The sequence below is a fragment of the Tamandua tetradactyla genome, chromosome 5 (genome assembly GCF_023851605.1).
Source record: "Tamandua tetradactyla isolate mTamTet1 chromosome 5, mTamTet1.pri, whole genome shotgun sequence".
In the NCBI taxonomy this organism is placed as follows: domain Eukaryota; kingdom Metazoa; phylum Chordata; class Mammalia; order Pilosa; family Myrmecophagidae; genus Tamandua; species Tamandua tetradactyla.
Genome location: NC_135331.1, coordinates 191,640,458 through 191,664,903, shown reverse-complemented (window position 1 = coordinate 191,664,903; position 24,446 = coordinate 191,640,458). Strand labels below are relative to the sequence as shown.

General features: G+C 44.2%; 1 protein-coding gene across 1 annotated transcript in view; it reads left to right on the top strand.

Annotated features, from left to right (window-relative positions):
• The window catches only part of SAMD3 (sterile alpha motif domain containing 3), a 49,649-nt gene extending 28,715 nt beyond the window's left edge, over nucleotides 1-20,934 (top strand). Inside the window, exons 6-10 of the mRNA XM_077162886.1 lie at nucleotides 3,182-3,349; nucleotides 10,488-10,688; nucleotides 19,485-19,656; nucleotides 20,161-20,243; nucleotides 20,441-20,934. Of these exons, the coding sequence (XP_077019001.1) occupies nucleotides 3,182-3,349; nucleotides 10,488-10,688; nucleotides 19,485-19,656; nucleotides 20,161-20,243; nucleotides 20,441-20,725 (909 nt within the window). The 3' untranslated portion in view covers nucleotides 20,726-20,934. The remainder of the gene's footprint in view (nucleotides 1-3,181; nucleotides 3,350-10,487; nucleotides 10,689-19,484; nucleotides 19,657-20,160; nucleotides 20,244-20,440) is intronic.
• The last annotated feature ends 3,512 nt before the right edge of the window (nucleotides 20,935-24,446 follow it).

Genomic DNA, 24,446 nt, shown 5'->3' with positions numbered 1-24,446 from the left:
GTTCCCGTCCATTTGTGCTTTCTCTGTTCCCATTGGGCAGTTCATAAAGAGAGAAAGGAAAGGCAGGAAATAAGAAATTGGCAATTTAAAATTGTCCTAGCAGCTGATTGCTGTGATACCTCCCACAGGGTCCAGCAGCTTCACAGGCCCATCAGAGCTGCAGGGAGCACGAGGGACAAAAGGCGCTTGCACCAGCACAGCCTTCGGAGCTCAGGAACACAGGGCCCGACCTTCATTTCCAGGCTGTGGTGATGCTGCAGGGGGGTGGGGGTGGGGGTGGGCACGGGCCAGGCCCAGAGCGGGTTGGAGGTGACGCGGCGCCGCTGACCTGTGCACTCGGGAGCCGGAGCGGAGCTGGAGCTGCCTGTTCCCAGCCCTCAGGCCGCGGCACCTCCTGGGGCACCTCTCGGGTCTCCTGAAGCGCAGCTCCGTTCACATGGGCCTTCCTTGAACACCCTCTCCTCTGACTCCTCCCAAAGCCCCGTGGCTGCCAGGACAGATGTTATTCCTGCATTTCAGCGGTGGAGGTGCCGAGGCTGAGGGGCTGCTTGTTGCAGTGGATCGGCTGGAGTAGAGCGAATACTAGAGCCTCTGTCCCCCAGCACAGGGCCCTGCAACTCTGAAGGAAGGGAACATCCAGGCACTAGTACTAGTCAAAGGAGCAAGATGTGAGGTGCAGACACTTGGTGCTTGGCCAGTGTTGGTTGCCTGGCTTAAATGCGCAGAAAACATGCCCACATCTCCAGCCGCTGCCCACCCGCCTGGGCAGGGCTGAAAGCCAGCACCGGACCTCCTGGCACAAAGACTTTCCGTCCCACGCTGTCCTGGCACCGGGCAAGCTCAGGGCCTGCCAGCACAAGGCATGCTGGGGGGACACACAGCCACTCCCCTCCCCGCAGAGGGGAGTCCAGCTTCTAGTTAACTGCAGGGGAGGCTGGTTTGGACCCAGGGACCCTCTTCATAGAGAATGGCCACAGTCCTCAGATATTTATCATTTCCCTGTGCATTAAGCCCTGAGCTGGGCTTTTGGGGAGTAAAGCTATGGAAAGAAGGAAGGGAAAAAAGGAAAGGAGGGGAAAGGACAGGGAGAGGGGAAACCGCATCCCATAGAGGAGGTAGGAGCTGGTGTGGTGAGCGCAGTGAAGGAAGGGGAGAGCCGGAGGCCTAGGGAAGTGAGCTGTTTGGGAGGGCTTCCACGAGGGAGCTGGGCTGGGGTCCGGAGCAGGGCGAGGTGCAACTAGAGGATAGCTGGGTGGGAACAAGAGGGTCAGAGATGCCTGGGCCAAATCCCAAGGCCCCCGAGGGAAGGAGAGAGCTAGTGTTGTCCTGTGGAGAAGGGGTTGCGGGGGTTATTGTCCACCTCTCTGGTTTCCCAAACACTTGCCACACACCAGGCAGATTCTCTAGAACACAGAAGTAGCCATTCGCTCTCCCACCTCAGTGTGGCCTATCAGCATCTCCTAACCTGACTCTGCAGCCAATTATCCATAAAGCTTTACAAACACGGACAGTGGGCTCCCCCCGGACCCGGGTCCGCATCTGCACGTCTGGGCCAGCAGCTTCAGCACCTCTGGGAACTGGGGCCTCGTCTCAGCCCCACCCCAGGCTGACAGAATCAGAGACCCTGGGGTGGTCCAGTAATCTGAGCTTTTACAAGCCCTCCAGGGCTGGGGTGCAGGTCCAGGAAGAGCCAAGGGCCAAAGTGGCCTCTGAGACAGCGAGGCAGCCTGTCCACAGAGAGGAGAAGATCTGACGATGACCTCACGCTCCCTTACCGGTGTCCCCGCCGCCTGGGGCTCCTGGAGCCAACACCACAAACTTGGTGATTCAAACCCACAGGAATGTCCTGCTCCGCCTTCTGGAGGCAGGAGAGGCAGAGCCGCGCGCCCCCGCCCCACCCCCGCCCCCGCCCCGCCCTCTCCCCGCCCCCGCCCCGCCCCGTCCCCGCCCCGCCCTCGCCTCTGTTGTTTCCCACCATGCATGGTGTCCCCAGGGTTAGGTGGCATCTCTCCCAGCTCTGTCTGCACCGGCACATGGCGCTCCCCCGTGTCTGTGTCCAGATTTCCTCTCGTTAGGGCACCAGTCATAGTGGGTTAGGGCCCACCCTGTGCAGTGTGGCCTCACCTGAACTACTCGGATCTCCAGTGGACCTGTCTCCTAAAAGGTACCATGCTGGGGTACAGGAGGCAGGACTTGCACTTATCTTTGTGGGGGACAGAGTTCACCCCATAACAACGGGCTAACCACGGCCCCTTCAGGTTCTGCTGGCTCCTCTTGCCAGTCTCACAGTCACTTCCTCTTCTACTGTCCCTGAACCTTTGGCTCTGTGCCCCAGCCACACAGCGTCTCCGCAGTTCTCCCAATGGCACCAGGCTCCCCTCCTCCGTCGTCCCTGCTGCTTCGCCTGCTATCTCCCACCCCCCACCCCTGGCTTCCCCCAGTCCTACCTCCATCCCTCATACAAGTGCCTGACCCCAAGACCGAGGCCTCATCTCAGATGCATGTCTGATAGGAAGGTGTCCATTATCTCCTCGCAAGATTGATGATGATGCTGTCTCTTCTCCTCCGATTGAAGTCCCTGCCCATCTGCTAGTAGAAAGCTCGGTCTGCCTGTGCCCTCCCTGCAGGAGCAGGAACCAGGCCTTTGTGTTTGAAACAGGAGCTGTGCAGATATTTGGGGAAGGACGGCGAGTAGTACTCACCAAAGTGAATTTCAAGGGATGAGAGCAACACAACTTTTTTAATGGAAATGCATTAACCCACATATATAGTTCCTGCACTCAGAAGGCAGGGTGGGCATTTCTGCAGAGCCCACAAGAAGTGCGGTGTGTGCAGGGGGGGGGAGAGTGGGCAGCAGGGGGTGGTGGAAAGTATCCAAGTTTGAGAATTAGAAAATCGAGGTTCTAGAGCCAGCACATTCCCTCCATAGCTCAGTGACATTGAGAAAATATTTGAATTTCTCTAATTCCTAATTTCCTTATCTACAATTTGGGGGTTATGATTTTTATAGCCATCTCACACGATTGTCATGAAGACAAGTGACAGGGTACATATGTTATTTCTATTACTACACTGTGAAACCAATTTCAAGTCTCAAGGTGATAGACAAAGATTTCATGGTTTATATAGGATTATTTCAACCTCCTTGAAGATTAACTGTCCTGCTTGATTATTAATGCAGTTTTTATGGAAACGAGCCCTCAAAGACCGCTTTAAGTATGTTCGCCGACCCATAGAGGATGATGAACAAGTGATGAGAAATAAATGCAAGTTTGGGCACCGAAGAGGTCAGAGAAGGAAATCTCTTGCTGATCTAAGATGTGATGAAATTCAAATTGTCCAGATAAAAGTAAGTTTGAATATTTAAATGTTCTGACAACTGAATGATTGATTGGTTGATTAAGGGACAATAATTCTTGGGTATACACATACCTGTTGCTTTGAAAGCGTTGAAATAGTTTTGTTTGTTAGCTTTCTTTGGCTTGGAAATAAAACAGAGTTGAAAGCTAGGCAAAAACTGATAAGATAGTCAAATGCTACGAATATTTACGAAGTTCCTTTGAATTTCTCTTATGGCACTTACTGTTTGCTTCTTAGGGTACCTGAAACATTTGTTTGTATCATATAAATACTGGCCATTTTTATAGCCTTTGCTGCAGACATTTTTCTCAGGGTGCAGGACTGAAGAAGACAGTGAGTTGAAAAAAAAATGCTGACAGTTAATTGCATTCTGGCTATAAAGCAATTACTACCATCCGCAGGTGGAAAAATGTACTAAGACTGAGAAGTCTCACAAATCAGCCACTTGGAAACACAGTGCAAACTTTCACTGCGGATTGAATGAGATGTGCCTGACTGCTTAGCTCAGAAGCTGTTTAGGTCACACTGGGGAAACATTTCCGGACATAATTTGATGACAGTAAAATTAAAAACCAGGATGACAATATTCTCCAGTAGAAATATAATACAAACCATATATGTAATTTTAAATCTTTTGGTGGCCACATTTTTAAAAAGGTAAAAATAATAGGCAGAATTAAAGTTAATAATGTATTTCATCTAAACCAATGTTTTCAAATATCTTTATTTTTCCACGGACTCATTGTAAAAAAGTAAAGGGAAAGTTTATTCTTTTTTTTGTTTTCAAATGAAATCCAGTGTGTAGATAAATATAAATATATATATATGTATATATATATTTTTTGTTTGCACAGGCAGGCACCGGGAATTGAACCCAGGTCTCCGGCATGGCAGATGAGAACTGAGCCACCATCACGCCACCCTCCGGGGTCTTTGTTGTACTTAGAGTGCATCTCACTTTGTGCGTGGGGCCGTCTCTCATGTGCTCGGCGGCAGCAGGTGGCCACAGGCTTCCGTGTGCCCAGGCCGGAGAACACGCCTGGGAGGAGCTGGGCAGCGCGAGGTGGCTCTGGGGAAAGCACCATGTTAGCAGGGACATGGCTGCTATTTGCAGATGTTGTGCAAAAGCTACAGCCCCCTGAGTCGTGGGGCCTCTACAGAGTGCTGGTAGGGTAGATTTTCAGCCTAGGACTTAATTATTAGATTCTTATAGCCAGACAGTTTATTTGTAAACTTATTCAGAGGGCATAATGTAGATCAAAATCATGTTTTAAGAAAGTCAAGGTGAGTTTTTATTTCCTTCTGGGGGAAACAGTTTAACTGTGTTTAAGTTAAGCCATACTGTGTCTTATTCAAAAGCAGGGTCCAGTCTCTGTTAAAATCTGTCATAGAATTTTGCTACCGCTGAGAGCTTAGACTACAGTGCTGGTTGGAACTGACCCCTCTCCTTCCCGGCCCCAGGGTCCCTCTGGAGGGACAGGGGCCCTTTCCCTGCCGCTTCTGGTGTGACAGAGGCTGCACGGCCTGGCCCATGCAGGCTGCTCGGACCCAGCCCAAGGGAACGTCTCTGATTTATGCCGATCCCTTTGAGGCCACAAGCCTCACAGTGGCCCCCAGGCTTGTCTTCAGGTGTCCAGTGTGGGCCACCCCTGACGGGCAGCGTTCTCTCTTCTGCAGTCACGCCTGCTGCCTTCAAGTCCTCCTTCGCCCCAGCTCACTGCCGGCCGGCAGCAAGCGACCCACACCCTGACCTCCCACCCGGACCTTCCCCCTCTCACTGCTGAGGACGCAGGCCTAGGGAGCATGGCCTCCAGTTCCCCCTGGAGACACAGGCCTAAGGAGCACAGCCTCCAGCTCCCCCTGGAGATGTGGGCCTAGGGAACACCACATCCAGCTCCTCCCAGGGACGAGGGCCTAGGGATCACCACCCCAGCTCCTCCCAGGGACGTGGGCCTGGGGAGCACAGCCTCCAGCTCCTCCCAGGGACATGGGCCTAGGGAGCACCACCTCCAGCTCCCCCCAGGGATGCAGGCCTGGGGAGCACAGCCTCCCCTCCTGGGAGGAGCACAGGGCTGCTCTGAGACAGGGGCCACCTTCCCTGCAGCCTGACTGCTGGGCTGCCCTGGGGCTGGGAAAGCCCCTGCCCACTAGCATCCTGAGGGACCACCGGCTCTACACATCTGCAAGATCAGCCTTGATAAACCCATCACGGCCTCATTTTTATTTGTTCAGACTGTTTTGATATTTTTGAGCTTTTTGATCTTTCATATGAATTTTAGAATCAGATCAAGTTCTAAAAAAAACCCCTGTGAATTTGATAGAACTATCACTGAGTCTAGAGCTCTATTTGGAGAGAGCTGCCTTCTCTGTGATATCAATCTTTCTAATCACAAACACAGTACCCCTATCCCTTTATTTAGGCCCCATTGATATTTTCCATTAATTTTATCATTTTCTTCACAAAGTTCTTGAACATCATTTTGTTAGTTTTATTCCTTGATACCTTTTGGCTTTTGTTATTGATCATCATTATTATTATTAATTTTTTAAAATCTTAATTGTATACTTTATTTAACCCAACATACCAAAAAATAGTATTGCTTCAACAGGTAATCAATATGAATTGCATAATTAAAAAGATTACATTTTCTATATATGCTTGTCTATTGTTCTTATTTTAAATTACTCTGCATATTCCTTAATTCTAATAATTTGTGTACATATTTTGAGTTTTCTCTATAATCACAACCTAGTTTGTTTCTCCTTTTTCAATTTTTTTTTACCTTCTCATTCATTTTCTTGTTTAGTAATCTGGTTAGGATTGCCAGTACAAGGCTGAATGTAAGGTATTTTCATTTCCTTGGCTGCTCAAGCAAATACCATGCAATGGGTTGGCGTAAACAACAGGAATGTATGAGCTCATGGTTTTGAGGTTGGGAAAAAGGCCAAGTCAAGGTGTCATCGAGGGGACGCCTTCTTATGAAGACTGGCCCGGGGCTGGCTGCCAGTGGCCCTGGTCTCGTCTGGGACTCGTCTCTCAAATGGCAGTGCCTGGGGTGGCCTCTCCCGGCCTCTCCCTTCTCCTCCAGGTTCTGTTGAGTTCACTTCTGGCTTCCATGGCTTTCTCTCCTTCTGTCTGAATTTCATTTCGATTATAAAGAACTCCAGGAAGAGGACCGAGACCCATTCTCATTGGGGTGGGCAGCCCCTTAACTGAAGTAACCTCATCCAAACGTCCCCTATCGACGGGCCACGCCCACAGGAATGGACTGAGTGAGGAACATGTTTTCCAGGATTACATGGAGCTTCAAACCACCACATGAACGCCTGGTAGAGCGTTTTTGTCTTGTTTGTGATTTTAAGGAGAATTCTTCAAATATTTCACTCTGAAAAGTGAGTTATCTCTAGGCTTTTGGCAGATAATTTTACAAGTTTTGAAATTTTCTGTTCCTGCTTTTAAAATTTTAATCAGCGCTTTTTTTAATTACAAAAATTATAAGTGCACCTGAAAAAATCATGCAGAAAATAGAGTTCCCATACCCTCCTCACACATGCAGTTCTCCCTGTCATTAAGACTTTGCACGAATGTGGTTGCTTTGCTACAATTAGTAAAACATCATGACAGTTATAGTATTAAGCACAGTTCACTATAGAGTTCATGCTCTTTGCTGTACAGTCCTTTTTTTTTTAGGTTTTATTCTAGTAACACATGAAAAATTTCCCCTTTTAACCACATTCAAATATACCACTCATTGTTGTCAATTACATCTACAGCGCCACACCTCAATCATTACCATCACCTCCTAAGCCCCTCTGTCACCCCCAAACAGAAACTCTGAATTTGCTTATTCTAATTATTTTATATCCATGAGATCATACGATAATGATCCTTTTGTGTCTGGCTTATTTCATTCAATGTGATGTCTTCAAGGTTCGTTCATGTTGTTGCAGGTATCAGGGCTTCATTCCTTTCACAGCTGAATAAGATTCTGTTTTATGCACATACCTCATTTGGTTTAACCACTCATCTGTTGATGGACACATGGGTTGCTTCTATCCTTTGGTGATTGTGAATAATGCTGCTATGAACATCAGTGTGCAAATGTATTTCAGAGTCCTTGCTCTCAGTTCTTTTGGGCATATGCCTAGAAGTGGGATTGCCAGGCCATACGGTATTTCTATACTTCACTTTCTGAGGAGCCACCAAACGGTTTCCCCAGGGGCTGCTCCATTTTACATTCCCACCAACGATGAATGAGTGTTCCCGTTTTCCACATCTCTCCAACACTTATTTTCCATTCTTAAATAGTAGCCATTTTAGCGGGTGTGAAATGCTATCTTGTTATTATTTTGATTTGTATTTCCGTAATGACTAATGATATTGAGCCATTTTTCACATGCGTATTAGCCATTTGTATATCTTTGAAGAAATGGTTTCTCAAGTGTTTTGTTCATTTTTAACTTAGGTTGCTTGTCTGTTTTGTTGTTGAGTTGTAAAATTTCTTTCTTTGTTCTGGGTTTTAAACCGTTATTGTATATGGCATATTGTATATGTGGTTTCCAAATATTTTCTTCCAGCATGTAGGTTGTCTTTTCACTTTCATGATGAAGTTCTTTGAGGCACAAAAGTTTTACATTTTGATGAAGTCTCATTTATCTATTTTTTTCTTTTGTTGCTGGTGCTTTGGGTTCAAAGTCTAAGAAACTACTGCCCAACATAAGGCCCTGAAGATATTTTTCTAAGTTTTCTTCTGAGAGTTTTATATTTTAAGTTCTTATATTTAAGTTTTTGATTTTGAATTAACGTTTTTTGTATGGTATGAGTTAGGGCTTACCTTCATTCTTTTGTGCATAAATATTGAGATTCCCCAGCACCATTTGTTGAACAGACTATTCCTTCCCCGTTGAGTAGTCTTGACTCCTTTGTCAAAAATCAACTGGCCATAGATGTGAGGGTCTATTCCTATTTTGACAATCTGTTTTTCTTTAATCATAAAGGGAGTTTAAATTTTATCAAATGCTTTTTTTTATATATGCTGTATAATGAAATGTAAAAACATTTCATTATTTTTTCCATGTGACTATCCCCATTATTGAAGCACCATTTGTTGAAAACTTTTTTTGTGGGGGTAGGGAGTGCATGGGCAGGGATTTGAACCTAGGTCTTCCACATGGCAGGTGAGAATTCTACCATTGAGCTACCCTTGCTCCCTCTTATCAAATGCTTTTTTATGCATTTTTAAATGGTCATGTTTTTCTCCTGTAATTGGTTAATACAGTATATGATATTTACATGTATATTGAAAATCTGGGGATATTAAAGAACTGTTAATATGTCATGTTTCTCAAAAGCTACTTCTTTTCTATTCCAGGTCTTTCCATAGCAGTGAGTCCAAAATTCAGATTTCAGTATGAAAGTATGGAAAATATAATGAGTTTACCAGTGATATTTCTCTTTAGTTTACTAAAGTTCCCTTCCTAATATCAAACCACATTAGCATTCTGAGATAAACCCAAGTTAATCATTACTTATTCCTAATGCTTTCTTAATTCCTAATAATGAGTGAGATGGACCTGTAATTTCCTTTTTTAAAACTGTTCTTTCAGGTATGTCATAGAGGTTTCATAGAATGGGTTGGGAAGTATTCCTTCGTTTTCAAATCTCTGGAACAATTTGTATAAATTTGGAACACTCTCTGTTGTGAATGTTTAGTAGTACGGTTTGGTAAGTTCCTTGTGGAAAGACTTTTATCTTCTAATTGCATTAATGTAAGATAATGGTTGGGATCAGTTATGGTTTTAGGAATTTGTTTTTGGGGTATGTCTTGCCAGTCATTCTATGTTCACAGAAGGTGCATTACTTGCAGCTTTCTTAATGTGTTTGGAAAAGCCTCAGCCTTGATGTGGGAGCATTGTAGGTTCTTGCTTATCTTTTCTTTCTTTTACAAGGAGCATCTGTGCCCATTCTGATCACTAGATGTTTGACAACTCTTTTAGTTCAAACGAAGACAAGCTGAATGTGCTCTTAACAAGTTTTTCTAGAAAGACTTTTTTCCATATCTCCTCAAAGCTGAGAGTGTATTAGATTATTAACTATCCTTAAATAGAATATGTGGGGTATTCCTTAGCTGTCCCCCCACCCCACCCCAACACAATGTGTCTGTCTTAATTTGCCAGAGCTGCTGTGACAAACACAACATGAGGGGTTGTCTGAAACCATGGGAACTTCTTGGCTCATAATTTCTGAGGCTAGAAGCCTGACCAGTACTTGAGATACTGGTACGGTTTGCTTTCTTTTAGTCTTAGCATTCCAACAAACCCCTATCACATGCCAATCTCTCTTTCTCCTTGCATCTGCTCTTTTGGTTTCCACTGACCGCTGGCTTCTTCTGAATCCAGTCTCCTTTGCTTATGAAACCTCAGCCATATTAACTTAAGGCCCACCTCCTTCAGTTTGACTGTGTGAACTAATATTGTCCTCGAAGGTCCTGTTTACAGATGGGCTCATGGCTGCACGAATGTGGGTTAAACCTGCGCATGTCTTTTTATGAGGCATGAGTCAGTCTCCAACTGTGGCTGAATGTATAGTGAATGTGAGTCACAATTTGATGAGGTGGCATTGCAAAAATGCCCGTTGTTATTGTTTGGAATTTGAGTTCTATGGCATAGTACTGTGGCTATAAAAAGGCATTTAAAAATCTTTAAAAATCTAAATTTGCATTAGATCTGGAATGTGTACTGGTATTTTAAGGAAAAAGGCAAACAATAACAACAACAAAACCTTAATTAAAAACCTTTTTATCTCTTTTTAACATTGCCTATAATTAAACTATTCTTGCTAAATTTGACATTCTAGATAATCTAGGTTTCATGTAAAAGGGCATATAGGAAATAAAGTAAGTCTAGATCTCTTAGAAAACAGGTTTATAATTCCGTAGTAAGCGATTATCTAGTTTGTTTGCACCCTTAAAGACTGTCCTTTTCTCACCATGTTCAAAGCCAAGTGTAATTGCACATGGCAACGTTTGCATTATGAATGCATTAATAACAGGCTGCGATTCCGGTTTTCATGAAATGTCAAACTGCCACTTAGAGATTATACTGATATTTTGAAAATATTTTTTCAGGAAGAAGCTGTTCATTTAGGTTCTGAGGTAAATGAGCATATTAACTGGTTCCAGCAAGAATATTTGAAAACAGAAAAGGACTGGCGAGAAATTGACAACAGGATGAGCCAGACTTTGGAAATAAGAAGAAAGTTGATTGACAGCAGAACTCCTTTGAAGAACATCCTTAAAATGTTTCCCTTCTTAAAATGCCCTCATCAGGTATCTCTGTGCACCTACAATTATGCCCTCTGATTATACGACCCAAATCGACTTTTCCCACTTTCCTCTTGGAGTGGTAATGGGGCAATGGGGCTCTCCAACTAGGGCCACAGGGTAGCAATTTCAGGAAGTATATTCTGATAATACACACTGAAGACGAAAATCTACCTTAGAATTAAAGCACTCCCTGACATGTTGTGGAGGCTGGGGGACTGAGAGTGTGAAGCATTTTCCCTTTGTGGGCATTTAGGCAATCAAAGGAGTTTATGGAACTGTTACGATGCTGTGTTGCTCAAAATCTATTTCCTTTATGATCCCAAATCATTTAATGATGGTCTTAAAAATAAATGAAGTATAATGGATGAAGCAAATACCCTTCAATTTAATTTACTTAAAGTGGCTATTAAAGGGTTGCATTGCAGTTTTAATGTAATTTCAGCTGTAGTATGTAGTTTATAATGAAAGATCAATTAAAGTTTTTTTACCTGAACACACATTTCATGGAAGAATTCTATGGATGCAATCAACTAAATTGAAAATGAAAAGTTTTGTGTATTTTTCTCAAAAGATCTGAAGTAAGAATTTGCCTGCCTGGTTGCATTGGTTGCAAACATCTGAGAGTTTGCTATGTGGCAGGCATGTTTTCAGTGCTTTATATGGGCTAATCTACTTAATCATCTCAGCAACCCTACTTTGGTTATCACCTCTTTTCTTGCAATCTTTGGCTTTTGTCAGTTGCTGGAAACAGCTGTGGCTCACAGCCTCTGGCTATTAGAAAAAGCATGTCAGATGGACACACCTACAAGATGGTGTTTTAAAAAAATTGAGAGTCTACCTCTTTATATTCAGAAATTATGTTTTTAAACATCCTAGTATTTCCAGAGTGCCCGGCTGAGTACTTTGCATGAAACTAAAGTACAGTATTGAATTGTCCAATGCTGAATGAGTTAGTTCTTTTCCCCCATTCTGCCAGGTATGTCACCCTCTAGATCCAAAATATGACCTGGAGTATGGTTTTTGTAACGACTATCCTTACAGCAGATAGTTGTATATTTATTGTTTTGAACAAGAAAATTACGCATTTTATATTTCTCCAGGAAGTGCGTCCCTACCTCTCTGCCCTTTGTAGGTGGGATTTACAATCTATAAATTCTTTTTGAGTTCCCTAAAATAAAAGCAGGCTTGACCTTACTTTCTGCTCTAAACCACCCCTGCTATTTATTGTGCTACCATTATGAAAAGCACTAGCTCTGTTAGGGAGCTGATGGAGGAGAGAAGCAGCAAGTGTGGGAAACTGCAACCAGCAGTTGACATTGATCATCTGTCACCTCCAGCACTCACTTACCCTTTTCCAGGAACCAGAGAAGTTTCCCTTCAACAGGGAATTTAAAAATTAAGGAACTTTAAAATGAGTTTATTAAGCTATATAAAATATTATCAATTAGGCACTTGCCACTGGATCTATTGGCTGTGGCACAAAACAAATAGGAGGGGGGTGAGGAGAGACAAGGAGGAAAATGCCAAACACCAATTTAAACAATTTCAAAAATTTTACAGTAAATTCTTGAGATAGTAAGATTTCTACTTTGCTGAGAAATTCAACAATTATCTCTCAAAAGTTAAGCAAAGTATATAAGAGTCACCAACTGCTCTGGTTTGAAAATTGTTGTGTACCCCAGAAAAGCCATGTTCTTTCCATCCTAGTCCAAACTTGTGGATGCGACCATGTCCAATAATCCGGATTCAGTACGGTTGGGTGAAACCTTTTGATTAAGTTGTTACCATGGAGATGTGACACACCCAATTATGGATGTGACCTCTTGATTAGATTGCTTCCATGAAGACGTGGCATGCCCAGTAATGGGTGACCTCTTGATTAAATTACTTCATGGAGATGTGGCATGCCCAGCTGTGGGTCTGACCTTTTGATTAAATGGACATGTGACTCTCCCCATTAAAAATGGTCTTGATTAGTTTACTGGAGTCCTTTAAAAGGGGAAATATTTTGGAGGGAGCTCAGAAGTGACATAGATGTAGACATTTGGAGACTGAGACAGAAATAGCCAGAACCTGAAGAGAAGAAATATCCAGTACCAAAAGATGCTAAGCTAAGAGAAGAAACCCAGTGTTTTGCCCCAGGGAAGTTAAGTGTGAACCCACAAGATGCTTAGAGAGGAAGCCACTGGAATCAGAAGCTGGAAACAATGAAATTGGGAACAAGAACCAGCAGAGGCCAACCACATGACTTTCCAAGTGACAGACACTGGCCTTTCTTCCCTGGATGCCTTAGTTTGGACATTTTTATGGCCTTAGACCTGTAAACTTGTAATTTAGTAAATCCCATTTATAAAAGCCATTATATTTCTGATATATTGCACTCCAGCAGTGTTAGCAAACCAAAACACCAGCTCATACAGTCTTAAAAGACTATAAAAGATACAGTCTTTTACATCATGAAAGAATCTGAGTTCTGCTTTGGGCCATGATGGAGTAGCTGCTAGTGGACTTGACTTTGCATCATTAACATGGTTAAAACTGGAAGAAATAAAATAAGGCAACTGTGCTCAGGCATTGGATAATAGCGCTCTGTTCCTGAAAAGAGGAAACACTTGATTTCCACACGCCCAGGTTTGGGGTCACTGCCTAGGCCATGGCACAGAAAGGTGGGAGCAGCAGAATGTGGCAGTTTAATGAGCTGAACTGGCAGAGATGGGAACTTGGAGATGACGATGCAGATGGTTTCTGCAGGGAAGGGTACTGGAGAAATGGGGTAGCAGAAATCTCTATAGGCCCCCCCAAATTTCTATAGGTTCTTGGAGGGCAGCTGGAATGTGCGAACTGTGCATATGTGTTAAAGAAAGAGGCTGCCGCAGGACTGACAGCTGGTTTCAGAGGACAGACAACACTGGAAGCACCATTTCAGCCCAGCCAGAGTGGAGAGAACTTGCTCTCTTGGGCATCCACTGGAGACTCCAGAGTGTCCACCTTGGTTAGTGAGTAGTGTAAGGGCCATACCCAGGACTAAGACATAAAGCAAACTAGATCGTCCCTTAACAAATGATGAAACCAAGTCTGACAGGACAGTGTTATGGAATGAGCCACGTGTCCCACAAAGATCCAGTCAAGCCCCAACTCAGTCCTGTGGCTGTGAGCTCATTTGTAAGAAGGGTCTTCGGAGACCCCACTACCATGAGACCAGACAGAATCAAGATGGGCCTTAATCCAATATGAGTGGAGCCCTTATAAGCTGAGGGAACTTGGACACAGGAGGAGAAGGAAAAGGAGGAGGAGGAGGAGGAGGAGGAGACAGACTGCTGGGTGATGGAGGTGGAGGCTGACTTAAGGATTGTCAGCAAGCGGCTGCTGGATACCACGGACCTTGGAGAAAGCACAGCCTTCCGATACCTTGATTTTGGACGTCTCACCTCCAAAACTGAGAGACAGTAAATTCCTGCAGTTTGAGCCAACCATTCTGCAGTTTTGCTATAACATTTCTGGAAAACTAAAACAACCAGGATCCCAGTAATTTAGCTGCCTGCCAGAACAAAATTTAACACCCTTGAAAGGAACACAATGTGCCATCGCTGTGGGGAATCTCAGCAAAGAAAGGTGAAGTATATGAAAAAGGAACCCAGTAGAAATTCGGAATTGGAGAGAAGTTATTTAACTGATGAAAGCATCACTGGACAGGCTAAATAGCAGACTGGAAAGGGCAGAAGAGATGGCCAGTGAGCTTGAGGATAGCTCCACAGAAATGACTGAATCTAAATAACAAGGGGGAAAAGGATTAAAGTAATGACATAGTGGGACAAATCAAGCCATCTAACATGGATAACTGGAGTCCCAGAAGAAGAGGAGGAGAAGAGAAAAGAGAAGAAATAACTGTGAAGATATAACTGGCTGGAAATTTCTGAATTTTTGTGTAACATGCCAAACTTGATTTCACAAAAGCTCAGCAAATCCTTGTAGAATAAATACTAATAAAACCTCACCTAAAGCTCAACATGGTCAATGGGTTGAAAACCAAAGATAATTAGATTATCTGGAAAGCAGAGGAAAAAGGGGAATATCAGTATGATTTCTCAGTGCAATCAGCAGAAGCCAGAAGACAATGAAACCCTGTATTCAAACAGCTGAAAGAAAACAAAACAAAACTGTCAACCAAGTATTTTATACCCAGTGATATTATCCCCTAAAAATGAGGGTGAACTATCCATTACTAGAACTTTACCTTCATCCCAAAAAGAAGCTCCTGTTTTGTTTTGTTTTTTAACTCATTTTGTATTAACTCGCATTGCCTTTGTCCCCCACCCCTGGAGGTTGCATATTTTTAGGAGTTTTCTTTGCGGTTACTATGCGGCTTGAATTTAATGTCAGAAGTCTATAACAAACTTCACGACCTCAATAGTCTCTGTTCCTATACCTCTCATCCCCCCCCTTATGCAGGTGTCACAAACTATTTATACATGATGAGTCCAAAACCACTTGTTTATCATTACAACTTATGCATTTGCCTTTTAGATCCTGTAGGAAGTAAAAAATGGGGTTACAAGCCAAAAAGAAACAGGAGGGTGAAATATATTTCAGTAACAGAAGCTGAGAGCAGTTGTGCCCGTTGACCCTCCCTACAGGGATGGTGAAGGGAGTTCTTCAGGCTCAAGGGAAATGGCAGCAGATGTGAGTAGACATTTATAGGGAGTAATGAAGAAGACTGGAAGTGGTAAATGTGTGGGCAAAGATAGAAGATTAGCTTTTCTTTTCATCTCTTAATCTCTTGAAGAGACAATTAACTGTTGAAAGCAAAAAATAGTGACATTGTATTATGGAAATTATGACGTGGATAGGAATAAAATAGAGGACGACAGAGCAAAGAACATGGTGGGCGAGGGCAGTTTGACTGGCGCTGTGCTTTCTCGTTGTCCCTCACTCCTTCCATCTCCTTCCTTCGCTGTTCTTGGGGCCAAGCCGATGGCCAGTGCACCCAGCGGAGGGCAGGGGATAACAGGGTGTGGCCAGGGTGGGGAGGGGTGTGGTGGAGGCACCGTGGTGGGCTGCACTCTAGACTGAGTTCGGGGTGCAGGACTCAGCTCTGACTGATGTCTCCCCATGGGGAGTTTGGCCTGGGGAGGTCTGAGCAAACAGTCACCGTGCTGGCCATGACGGGAGGCCCGGTTCTCGTTGTAGAGAGTTAGAGACAGGGACGGGGGACGGCTGGGCTAGGCCGAGTGGTGCTGCACTGGAATTGAAGGTTTCAGTGTGAAGTCGTGGTGTTTAATATTTATATAGAGATACACAGAACATAAATAGCCTATATGAATATCTATTTTTAGCTTTGCTTTGGGAGGAAGCCGAGAGCAGTGACCCTGTGGTTTCTAGAGGCTGTTGCTTGCAGGAGGCAGGGCTCTTAGAGAACAGCGGGCCCTAGGGTTGGGCAGGGCAATGCCACATGAGCCTGAGGGCGGGTGCAGCACCCAGAAGTAATGATGTCCTTGCTGACCGGCAGAACATGGCGAGAGGACGTGGGGGTCAGTTCAGAGGGGTGCCCAGCGGCCAAATTTGGACAATTTGAGCTGTGATACAATGAAACAATGAAAGGATCACCCATTGAGCAACACAGGAATCTGTCAGGCCACACTGATATGAATAAATGAATCGGTAACCAAACGTGGGAGAAGAGAACGTGCTGCACCATAGCAGAATGCCGACTAATAAATTCAGAAGGGATGGCTGCATTAGAAAATCACCGATTGGTAGTTGCCATCGTGATCCTGGATTCAGTCAGGAATCATCCATGGATGGCACATCTGGTGAAGGAGGGTCTGATGAGGTACACTGTATTACATAGGCTCAAAGCATCTCCCCATAAAATACCTAGTAATCGTGCATTAACTAGTACACTATATATATATTCATTAACTTGACAGTGGTGAAGCCTGGCCATCCATCTTAACCAGGTGATAAAAGTCACTGTCTCCACAATGGAACAAACTTGGACCCTGGACCCCCTATGCAGTGAAAAGTGCCAGCATCCATTCCATCATCTTCTTCCCAAAATGTATCAACCAAGAGGAAATATTAAAAAAACACAGATGGAGAGCCGTTCTATACAGTAATTGGCATTTACTCTTCAAATGCGCCTCAAGGAATATAAGGAGTTGGGGGGAAGCAAAGAGGTATGACGTCTGAATCTCACGTGGGATCTTGGGTTAGACCCTGCATCTGTCAAGGACAGTTTTAGGACACTGGGGATCTGTGTGGGGTCCGTGGATGGGGCCTCCCTGCCCTTGGTGTTTAAGCTGTGGTTATGTAGGGGAGACTCCTTCTGTCCAGAAAGTATAGGCAAGGACAGGAGGCCGCGGGCATCGTGTCTGTTGCTGATTTTCATACGGACCAGAAATGGTAGCATTGGGGTAGGCTTTGTGAAGAGTACTTGAAAACTCTACTATTTCTGCAACTTTACTGTAATATTGACATTACTTCAAAATGAATGTTTAAAAAAAATCCTAGGCTATGCACCCCAGAAAGTGGGGGGAAATCAGTTTTTCCACACTTTGCTTCCCACCTGTCTGCTGAGAAGCCCTTTCTAAATACATCGATCTTTATTATAATTCTCCAAGGGCTGCCTGATAACAGAGCCCTGCTACTTTTATGAGAACATGTGTTCCAGCTGTCCAGTCAGTTAACAGGTGGACGTAACTTGGAGACAGTGGTTTACCAAAATATTCAAGTCATGGTGAGGCTCAGTGGGTAGCATGGAAGTGTCCTTTCCGGACAGCGTTAAGGGAAAGTCTCCCCTTTGGAGACTACTGGAACATGCTGATGGAGTTTCCATCAACAAGCCTCTTAGCTGGGTAACCCCACGTATTGGTTTGTCGATGCTGCTGGAGTGCAATATACCAGAAATGGGTTGGCTTTTATAAAGGGAATTTATTAAGTCACAAGTTTATAGCCATAAAAATGTCCAAACTAAGGCATCCATAAAAAGATACCTTGACTCAAGAAAGGGCTGATGAAATCTGGGGTTTCTTTCTCAGCTGGGAAGGCACATGGCATCTGCTGGCTTTCTCTCCTGGCTTCTCATCAAATGGCTCCCCTGGGGGAATTTTCTTTCCGCATCTCACAATGTCTCTGTCTGTGTCAGCTCTGAGCTTTCTCCAAAATGGTTCCTCTTTTAAAGGACTCCAGTAAACTAATCAAGACCCTCCTTGGTCGGGCAGAGTCACATTTCCCTCTAATAAAAAAGTTATACCCACAGTTGGGAGTGCCACATCTCCATGGAAACAAGCCAATCAAAAGGTCACACCCAACAGTATTGAATCAGGATTAGAGGACATGGCTTTTCTGGGGCGCACAGCACCTCAAACCAGCACACCCCAACAGCCCAGCTATGTGCTGGAACCCTCATTTGATTGCTTACATCCAAAGTTATAATTTCATGGCCTTAAAATTCCTCCATGTCCATTATCTATCTTTTCCCATTTACTTTAGGCTTTCATTCTTTTGTCCTCCTCCAGCCTAAATCTTTACTTCTCCATTAAAGCTAATAAAAATACCTAGTACCTATAGAAGTTTTTTCCAAGCCTTATTAAAGATACTTAAACAATCATGGTATTTCAGGCAGGACATGGGAAGACAATCATTAACAACTTTCAAACTCCATTCAAACTCCTTTCTTCAATGACTACGAAAATCAGAAAGCCACGGTAAAACCCAGTGAAGTCACCATGTGATGCTCTGAGCAGGGAAAATTGAGAGTGAAGGTCAACCTTTCACATTTAACATGTTCTTTGACAACTTTTCATGAGCTGACACGGACCTTCAGGAAATGAGATGCAAACGTGGAGTTGTCAGTTTGAAGGTCCACAACCTACATAACAAGGACTCACTGCCCTTTTGTGGGACGCCATCTCAGGGGCGTCCCTGCAAAGCCCAGACTGCCTGACATTCTGTAATTTGGGGGAGTCAGGCCCCAGCAGGTTTAAGGGAGTCAAGTCTATGGCTGACAGCTGAGAAGGAGAAGAGATGAGGGCATAACACATTTTAGTTTTTCCATACAACCAGGTGCTTGTGCCAAGGTGGCTAATGTGTCAGAGACAGGGAAGCCCATCTCTGGGACATACGATGGAGTCTCTCAAAACTAGAGCAGGGAGGAGTTTTCTCCTGTACTAATCCAGCTTCGGAGGCATTCCTTAATGACATTTGCTCCTTCCTCAAAAAACAATGAAGTGTTCTGAGTGCTAACAACATAGCTTAAAAAAAAGTAAAGCAAAATTCTGCATTTTTACAAAACATAATAAAAAATAGCATTTCAAACACCAGATGTACACAGCTATTAAAAATGCACACCGGTCACTTGGCGCATCGGGCACCTCCGGCTTCCCGTGCTGCTCTGTTTGGGCACCTCCAGTTTCGGAGGGTCAGGCCCAGCCTGGAGCGCCAGCTTCCCCCCTTCCCCCCTCGGGTACCTCCTCTCCCTTCCTTGCAGGGGTCTTTTGGGGCTGGGGTTCCGGCTTTGGAGCAGCAGGACTAGCACACAGTCCTGCAGACCTTCTCGGGGGCTCATCCTTCCCCTCAGCTTTGCCCCCCGGCCCCCCCTCCAGCCGTCCACTCGGGACAGAGGCACTGGGCGCGGGCTTTGCTCAGACCAGGGTTGCTCTCACCTCTTGAAACTGTCCCTCTAGGACATATTTTAAGTTAAAATGCAAGGCTTGATATAAAGTTATTTGTTTCCTTGCATTCTCTATATTAGCTTGTTTCCTTGTAACCTGGTTATGTATTTTTTTCATCTTTTATCAGATGTTCAAAGAATTCCAACTTCTTACAAGAACAGATATTTATAAGAAAACAAGGCACATTTTGGAATCCTATTCAGAAAACATACTGACTTCTTTATCAGTGGTGGATAACCCCATCAATGTCACTTTGCGAGAGAAACTGAAACCGTGCAGAGATGAAGACACGTTGAAAAGTGAGTAAACCGTGGGGGGGCTGCCTGCTCGTGGCCACCCCTGCAGCAGGTCACGGGGAAGACTGTGTGTAAGGACTCAGTAATAGGCAGTGAAACAACTGGTGGGTTAGAAAACAAGAATTTCTCAAATGGGGGAGGGGCATAGGTATAGAGGGAAAAGGCACCCTCAGTATTGCAAAACTCTATTTACAACAAGGAGCCTGTTGGGTTCCTAGTGGAAATCACAGGTAAAGTGCTAAATCACCAGGGAGGCAGGAGAGAAGGCATGGGAGTCTCCTGACAGTGACGTGGGGGGCAGAGCGTGGATTTCCACTGTTAGTTAGAAGGGGATGTTAGGTAGCGGTGGTTGTGGCTGAGAAACATGGATCTAAGAGGGCAAATTCGTTCTTTGGAGGGGCTAACAGCAGCGAAAACAAATATCCAGTCATTTTAATATTGGCTTCGTTTATGACAATTGGTGAAAGCTAGTTTTTACTTAGACTGTAAACGTGTTTGCTTTGACAGATATGAAGATGACGGCCACGTGTCTGCTCCTGCCTGATGTTTTTGGGGATGATCCCAGCCTTTTCATGGTTGTGAATGAGAAGGTATGCTGCCTGCCAGAGGACACTAGTTTCCCATCTCACGTTCTCATGGGATAATTTTGAAGGATGTTTTGCCAGGATTATAAACAAGCTAGATTGCAATGACATTTATTATAACATGAGAGTTGAGTTCAGGTATGTTTCATTACGTAGCTGTCTTATATATTACTGGGTAGTGACTCCATTATCTTTTATTCCAGGTGCAGGTGTCAACGCCCGTCTTAGAAGTTAGAAACCCTTTCAACATCAATGTCTGTGAATTTTCTTTGTATTTAGAAAAAGAAAGGCTCACCAAGGTGGATGACTGTGTCACAGCCTTGGCCACCCTTGTAGCTGCCTTCCATGTATTTGGGGTCAAATGCCCAGGAAGATTGTCCCAAACCCTCAATTTCCTAGAGACACTGATTTTTGATATGCCGAACCCCTACTCCCCCTCTTTAAAGGAAAAGGAAAAGAAAGTAGGATTTCAACGTCCAGTCATTTAATGGCATGCAAAATACAGCATCAGAATTAATTATCTATGGGACAGCAGAAATGTTATAAAAATTGCTTTGATTTAGGGCAAGGGCAGAGGTAGGTGTTAGAAAACCATCCTGTAGCAAAGATGCGAATGAATTTCAATGCCATTTATCTTTGTATTGAAATCCTTAACTTTTTTGTGAAATTCGGTAATAAAAGACTCCTTTAGAAAGAACTGTTTATTTTGCTTTGAGTTCTAAGAACTTTGATGATCAAGGTTATACTTTCAAGGATGCATTAGTTTTGAAAAGATCTACACTTCAGATTTACTCCAATTTTCTGCAGTGGGATCTATTTCCATTCCCTGAAAGATTTAATCGCAGGAATTGCAAACTTTCAGTGTCTTTGACCTGAACGGAGGTTGGAAATGTTTTCAATCTGAATCCTGTAAGAAGCAGCACTTTCCAGTTTGCCATCAGCCTGGCCCGGGCATCGGGCGGGTTCAGTTGCTCGCTGACAACGGGGCTGCTGGGCTCCGGAGGACGCCTGCATGCTGGCTGACCCTGTGTGCCACAGCCCCATCTTCGGGAGCCTTTCCTCTTCACCTGACTCAGACCCTCCCCAGGTCCTTGTCCCCCCACCTGGTCCCTGCCCCCCTCCCACGAAGTCCTCCACTGCCCCTCACTGCCCTGTTGGCTGCTTGGGTTTGAGCTGATAGGCTCCTTTTTCTGTCCACATTTTGTTGTGGCAAAAATATGTGTCCCACACAATTTGCCATTTTAGCCATGTTATACGTATAATTCAGTGGCATTAATTATATTTACAATGTTGTGCAACCATCACCACCATCCATTTCCAAAACCTTCACGTCAGGCAGAAACTCTGAACCCATTCAGCAAAAACTCCCCATCCCCCACCCCCAGCTACCTTCTGTGTCTATGAATTTGTAAATTCTAGATATTTTACAAAAGTGGAACCCCACGATATCTGTCCTTTGGCATCCGGTTTATTTCACTCAGTGCATTGTTTTCACAGTCGTCCGTGTTGCAGCATATGTTAGAATTTCATTCTTTTTATTGGGGAGTAAGAGCACACTGCACACAGGGCATGGTGTCCACCCGTCCCCCTGACGGCCTGGCTGCCCAGAGCCCCGGCGCCTCCTTCTCCCTGTTCTCCTCCCAGTGGTGGCCGCGCGGGCGTCCTCTGGGCCTCCCCGGGCTCTGTGCACCATCACTCTTTTCCAAGCACTTCCCCGCGGGAGAACCGCGCTGTGGAGGCGCGCCCCCATGTCACTAGATCTCTACTACTGTCGGTTTTGAAAGCTAGAACGGGTTGGTTTGGGGCTGAAAGAAAGATTTAAATGTTAATACCTGCATCACAGTGTGATGATGAGCATTTCCTGGGTTGCTTCGTCAACTCCAAAGCAAATGTGTAAGGAGAAAGGTGTTCATGTGAATTACTGAGGAGATATTTCAAGAGCATACAGCTTTAGAAATAGCACAAAGTGCTTACTGTGCCATCGAGACAACCTCAGCCTACTAGGTAGTCATTCAAACGTATGTGAGATGAAAGTCAGCTACCCATCTCTACAACGACTGTTAATTAACTTCGTACACCAGAATGGTCAAGCAGAGTAAGTAACAATTTTGTACATGCCATTTTTCAAATGAAGTAATCCTTATACCAGAGTCTCCATTTCTCTGGAATGAACCTCCAGTTCCGTACAAACTTTCCTCTATTTCCCCAAATTACCTCTCTCTTCATTTAATTCCACAATCCTTCTTAAAGCTTTTCTTCCCAAATGAATTTACCAAGTTCTGAAAGATTCCTTTCCTTATGGGGAATGCAGCCCCTCGAGCTGAGTCTGAAGACAAGTCCTTGTTCTTTTGGACCAGCACAGAGTGCTGGGGGTAGAGCTGCAGGCGCCCACACAGGCTTTGTCGTTTTTGGTAAATACTCGGTAGAGCTTGACTGTTCTCTTAAGAGGTTGAGTCCATCGAATTTAGAAGTTGCAAACCGACAGCCTGGGGACATATTTCCACCTGCAGACAGGTTGCACTTGGCTTGCAGAGGACTTTTTTTTTTTCAGTGCTTTAAGATGGGAGGAGCCCTGTCCTGTCCATAGCCCTATACCCTTCCACCCAAGTCTGCTCTCTCCTTTCGGAGACACCGCTGCCATCGTGGCTTCCTATTTCCTCTGCTAAAACTTGGCCTGAATTCCAGGGAATGGGTAAGGAAAAGGTTCCTTTCTTGAGGAACACTGAATCCTTTCCCACTCTAAGAATGCCCGATGCTGTGTCTCTAACATGTTGCAATTTACTGCTTGGAATGAGTGGATATTTTAAAGATTTTGAAGTGTCTTTCATTTTAGTATACGCTTTAAATTAGACAAGCAGAATCCTCAATGGGGATGAATCCACTTTGGCCCAACTATCTGCTTCTGGAGTGTTTTGTTCACTCTTATCATCTGACGCATGGTTTAACAAAGAATTCAGAATCCTACACATTCACGACATAAAAATGTAAAGATGCCCAAAGGCTCTCTCGTTCCGCCTCGCCTATTAACAAGCTTTCTCAAAGATCATACAGATGTAAAAAAGCATCTCCAATTAAGACTTTATTTCATTCATATCAGACATAACAAGTGCAACTTGAATGTACAAGGTCTGAACAAATGTAAAAAGGGGGAAGAAAACAACGGAAAACATTTTTTAAGCAGATTCATGCAAAGAAATGAATGGGACACTGCTGACGTCACTCACCCTGTCTTTCCTCGATTTGCGGCAGATGCAGAGGACAGTAAGGGACTTCCAGGGGGAGTCCAGACCGTAGGGATATCAGGAAAAGTAAGAGCAACTCAGGAGAGCGGTGGAACTTTCCCCAGAATTCAGACAGCATGGTACAAACTTCCTTTCTGTGTTCAAGACAGTCCATGAATAAATTTCCAAGCCTGGCATTAGAAACTACCTCAAAAGGCTGATAAAATAACTTTTCTTTTTCCTAGGAAATGCTATCAGTGTCTAAGGAATCAAGGGTTTTCGTTTAAAGTGCATCTGTACGCTTATATATACAGGCAAAGTGTTCTACAGAAAAGGGAATCCTTTCAAAACGGAGGAGCGTGAATAACTGCTTTGGGCAATTACGCTCTGATCCGTGAGCTTTAGCATCTTTGTATCTACTGGGGTTGCACTTTGCCTTTTCAGTAAAGCCTGTACACTCTCTCTTCAGCCAACCCTGAAGAAGCCCTTGGAGTCTGGAGGACATTGTAAGATCTGAGACAGAGCTCTTTACAGATGAGTTCTCTGTCGGCAGACTGAGCCCTTCGTCTCTGTAAAGCACCACAGTTACTTCAACGGCAATGGGAGAAAAGCTAAGATAATCTCATAAATAGTTCAAGGTCCTTACAAACACTGCACCCAAATGTAACTGTATATTCCTTTGACACCATTCAACTCTCGTAAACATAAAGGGCACCACAATGTATGAGATGGATGCCATTCAAATACATTACCTTATTTATGTTTATATATTTTATTTTTTCAATTTCATTCTTTTATATACATGTTTTTGGTAATTGTAGTAAAGATGCTGGTGAAAAAGTAATTTGCTTGACAATTCGTGCAAAAGTAAAAAAAAAACACTGATTTAAAGAAAAGTAATTTTTACAACTATTCAGCCCCAACAAGTTATTATAAGCAGTTAGGCAATATCATGACTTGCAAAGTTATACTTAGCATAATGTTGCAA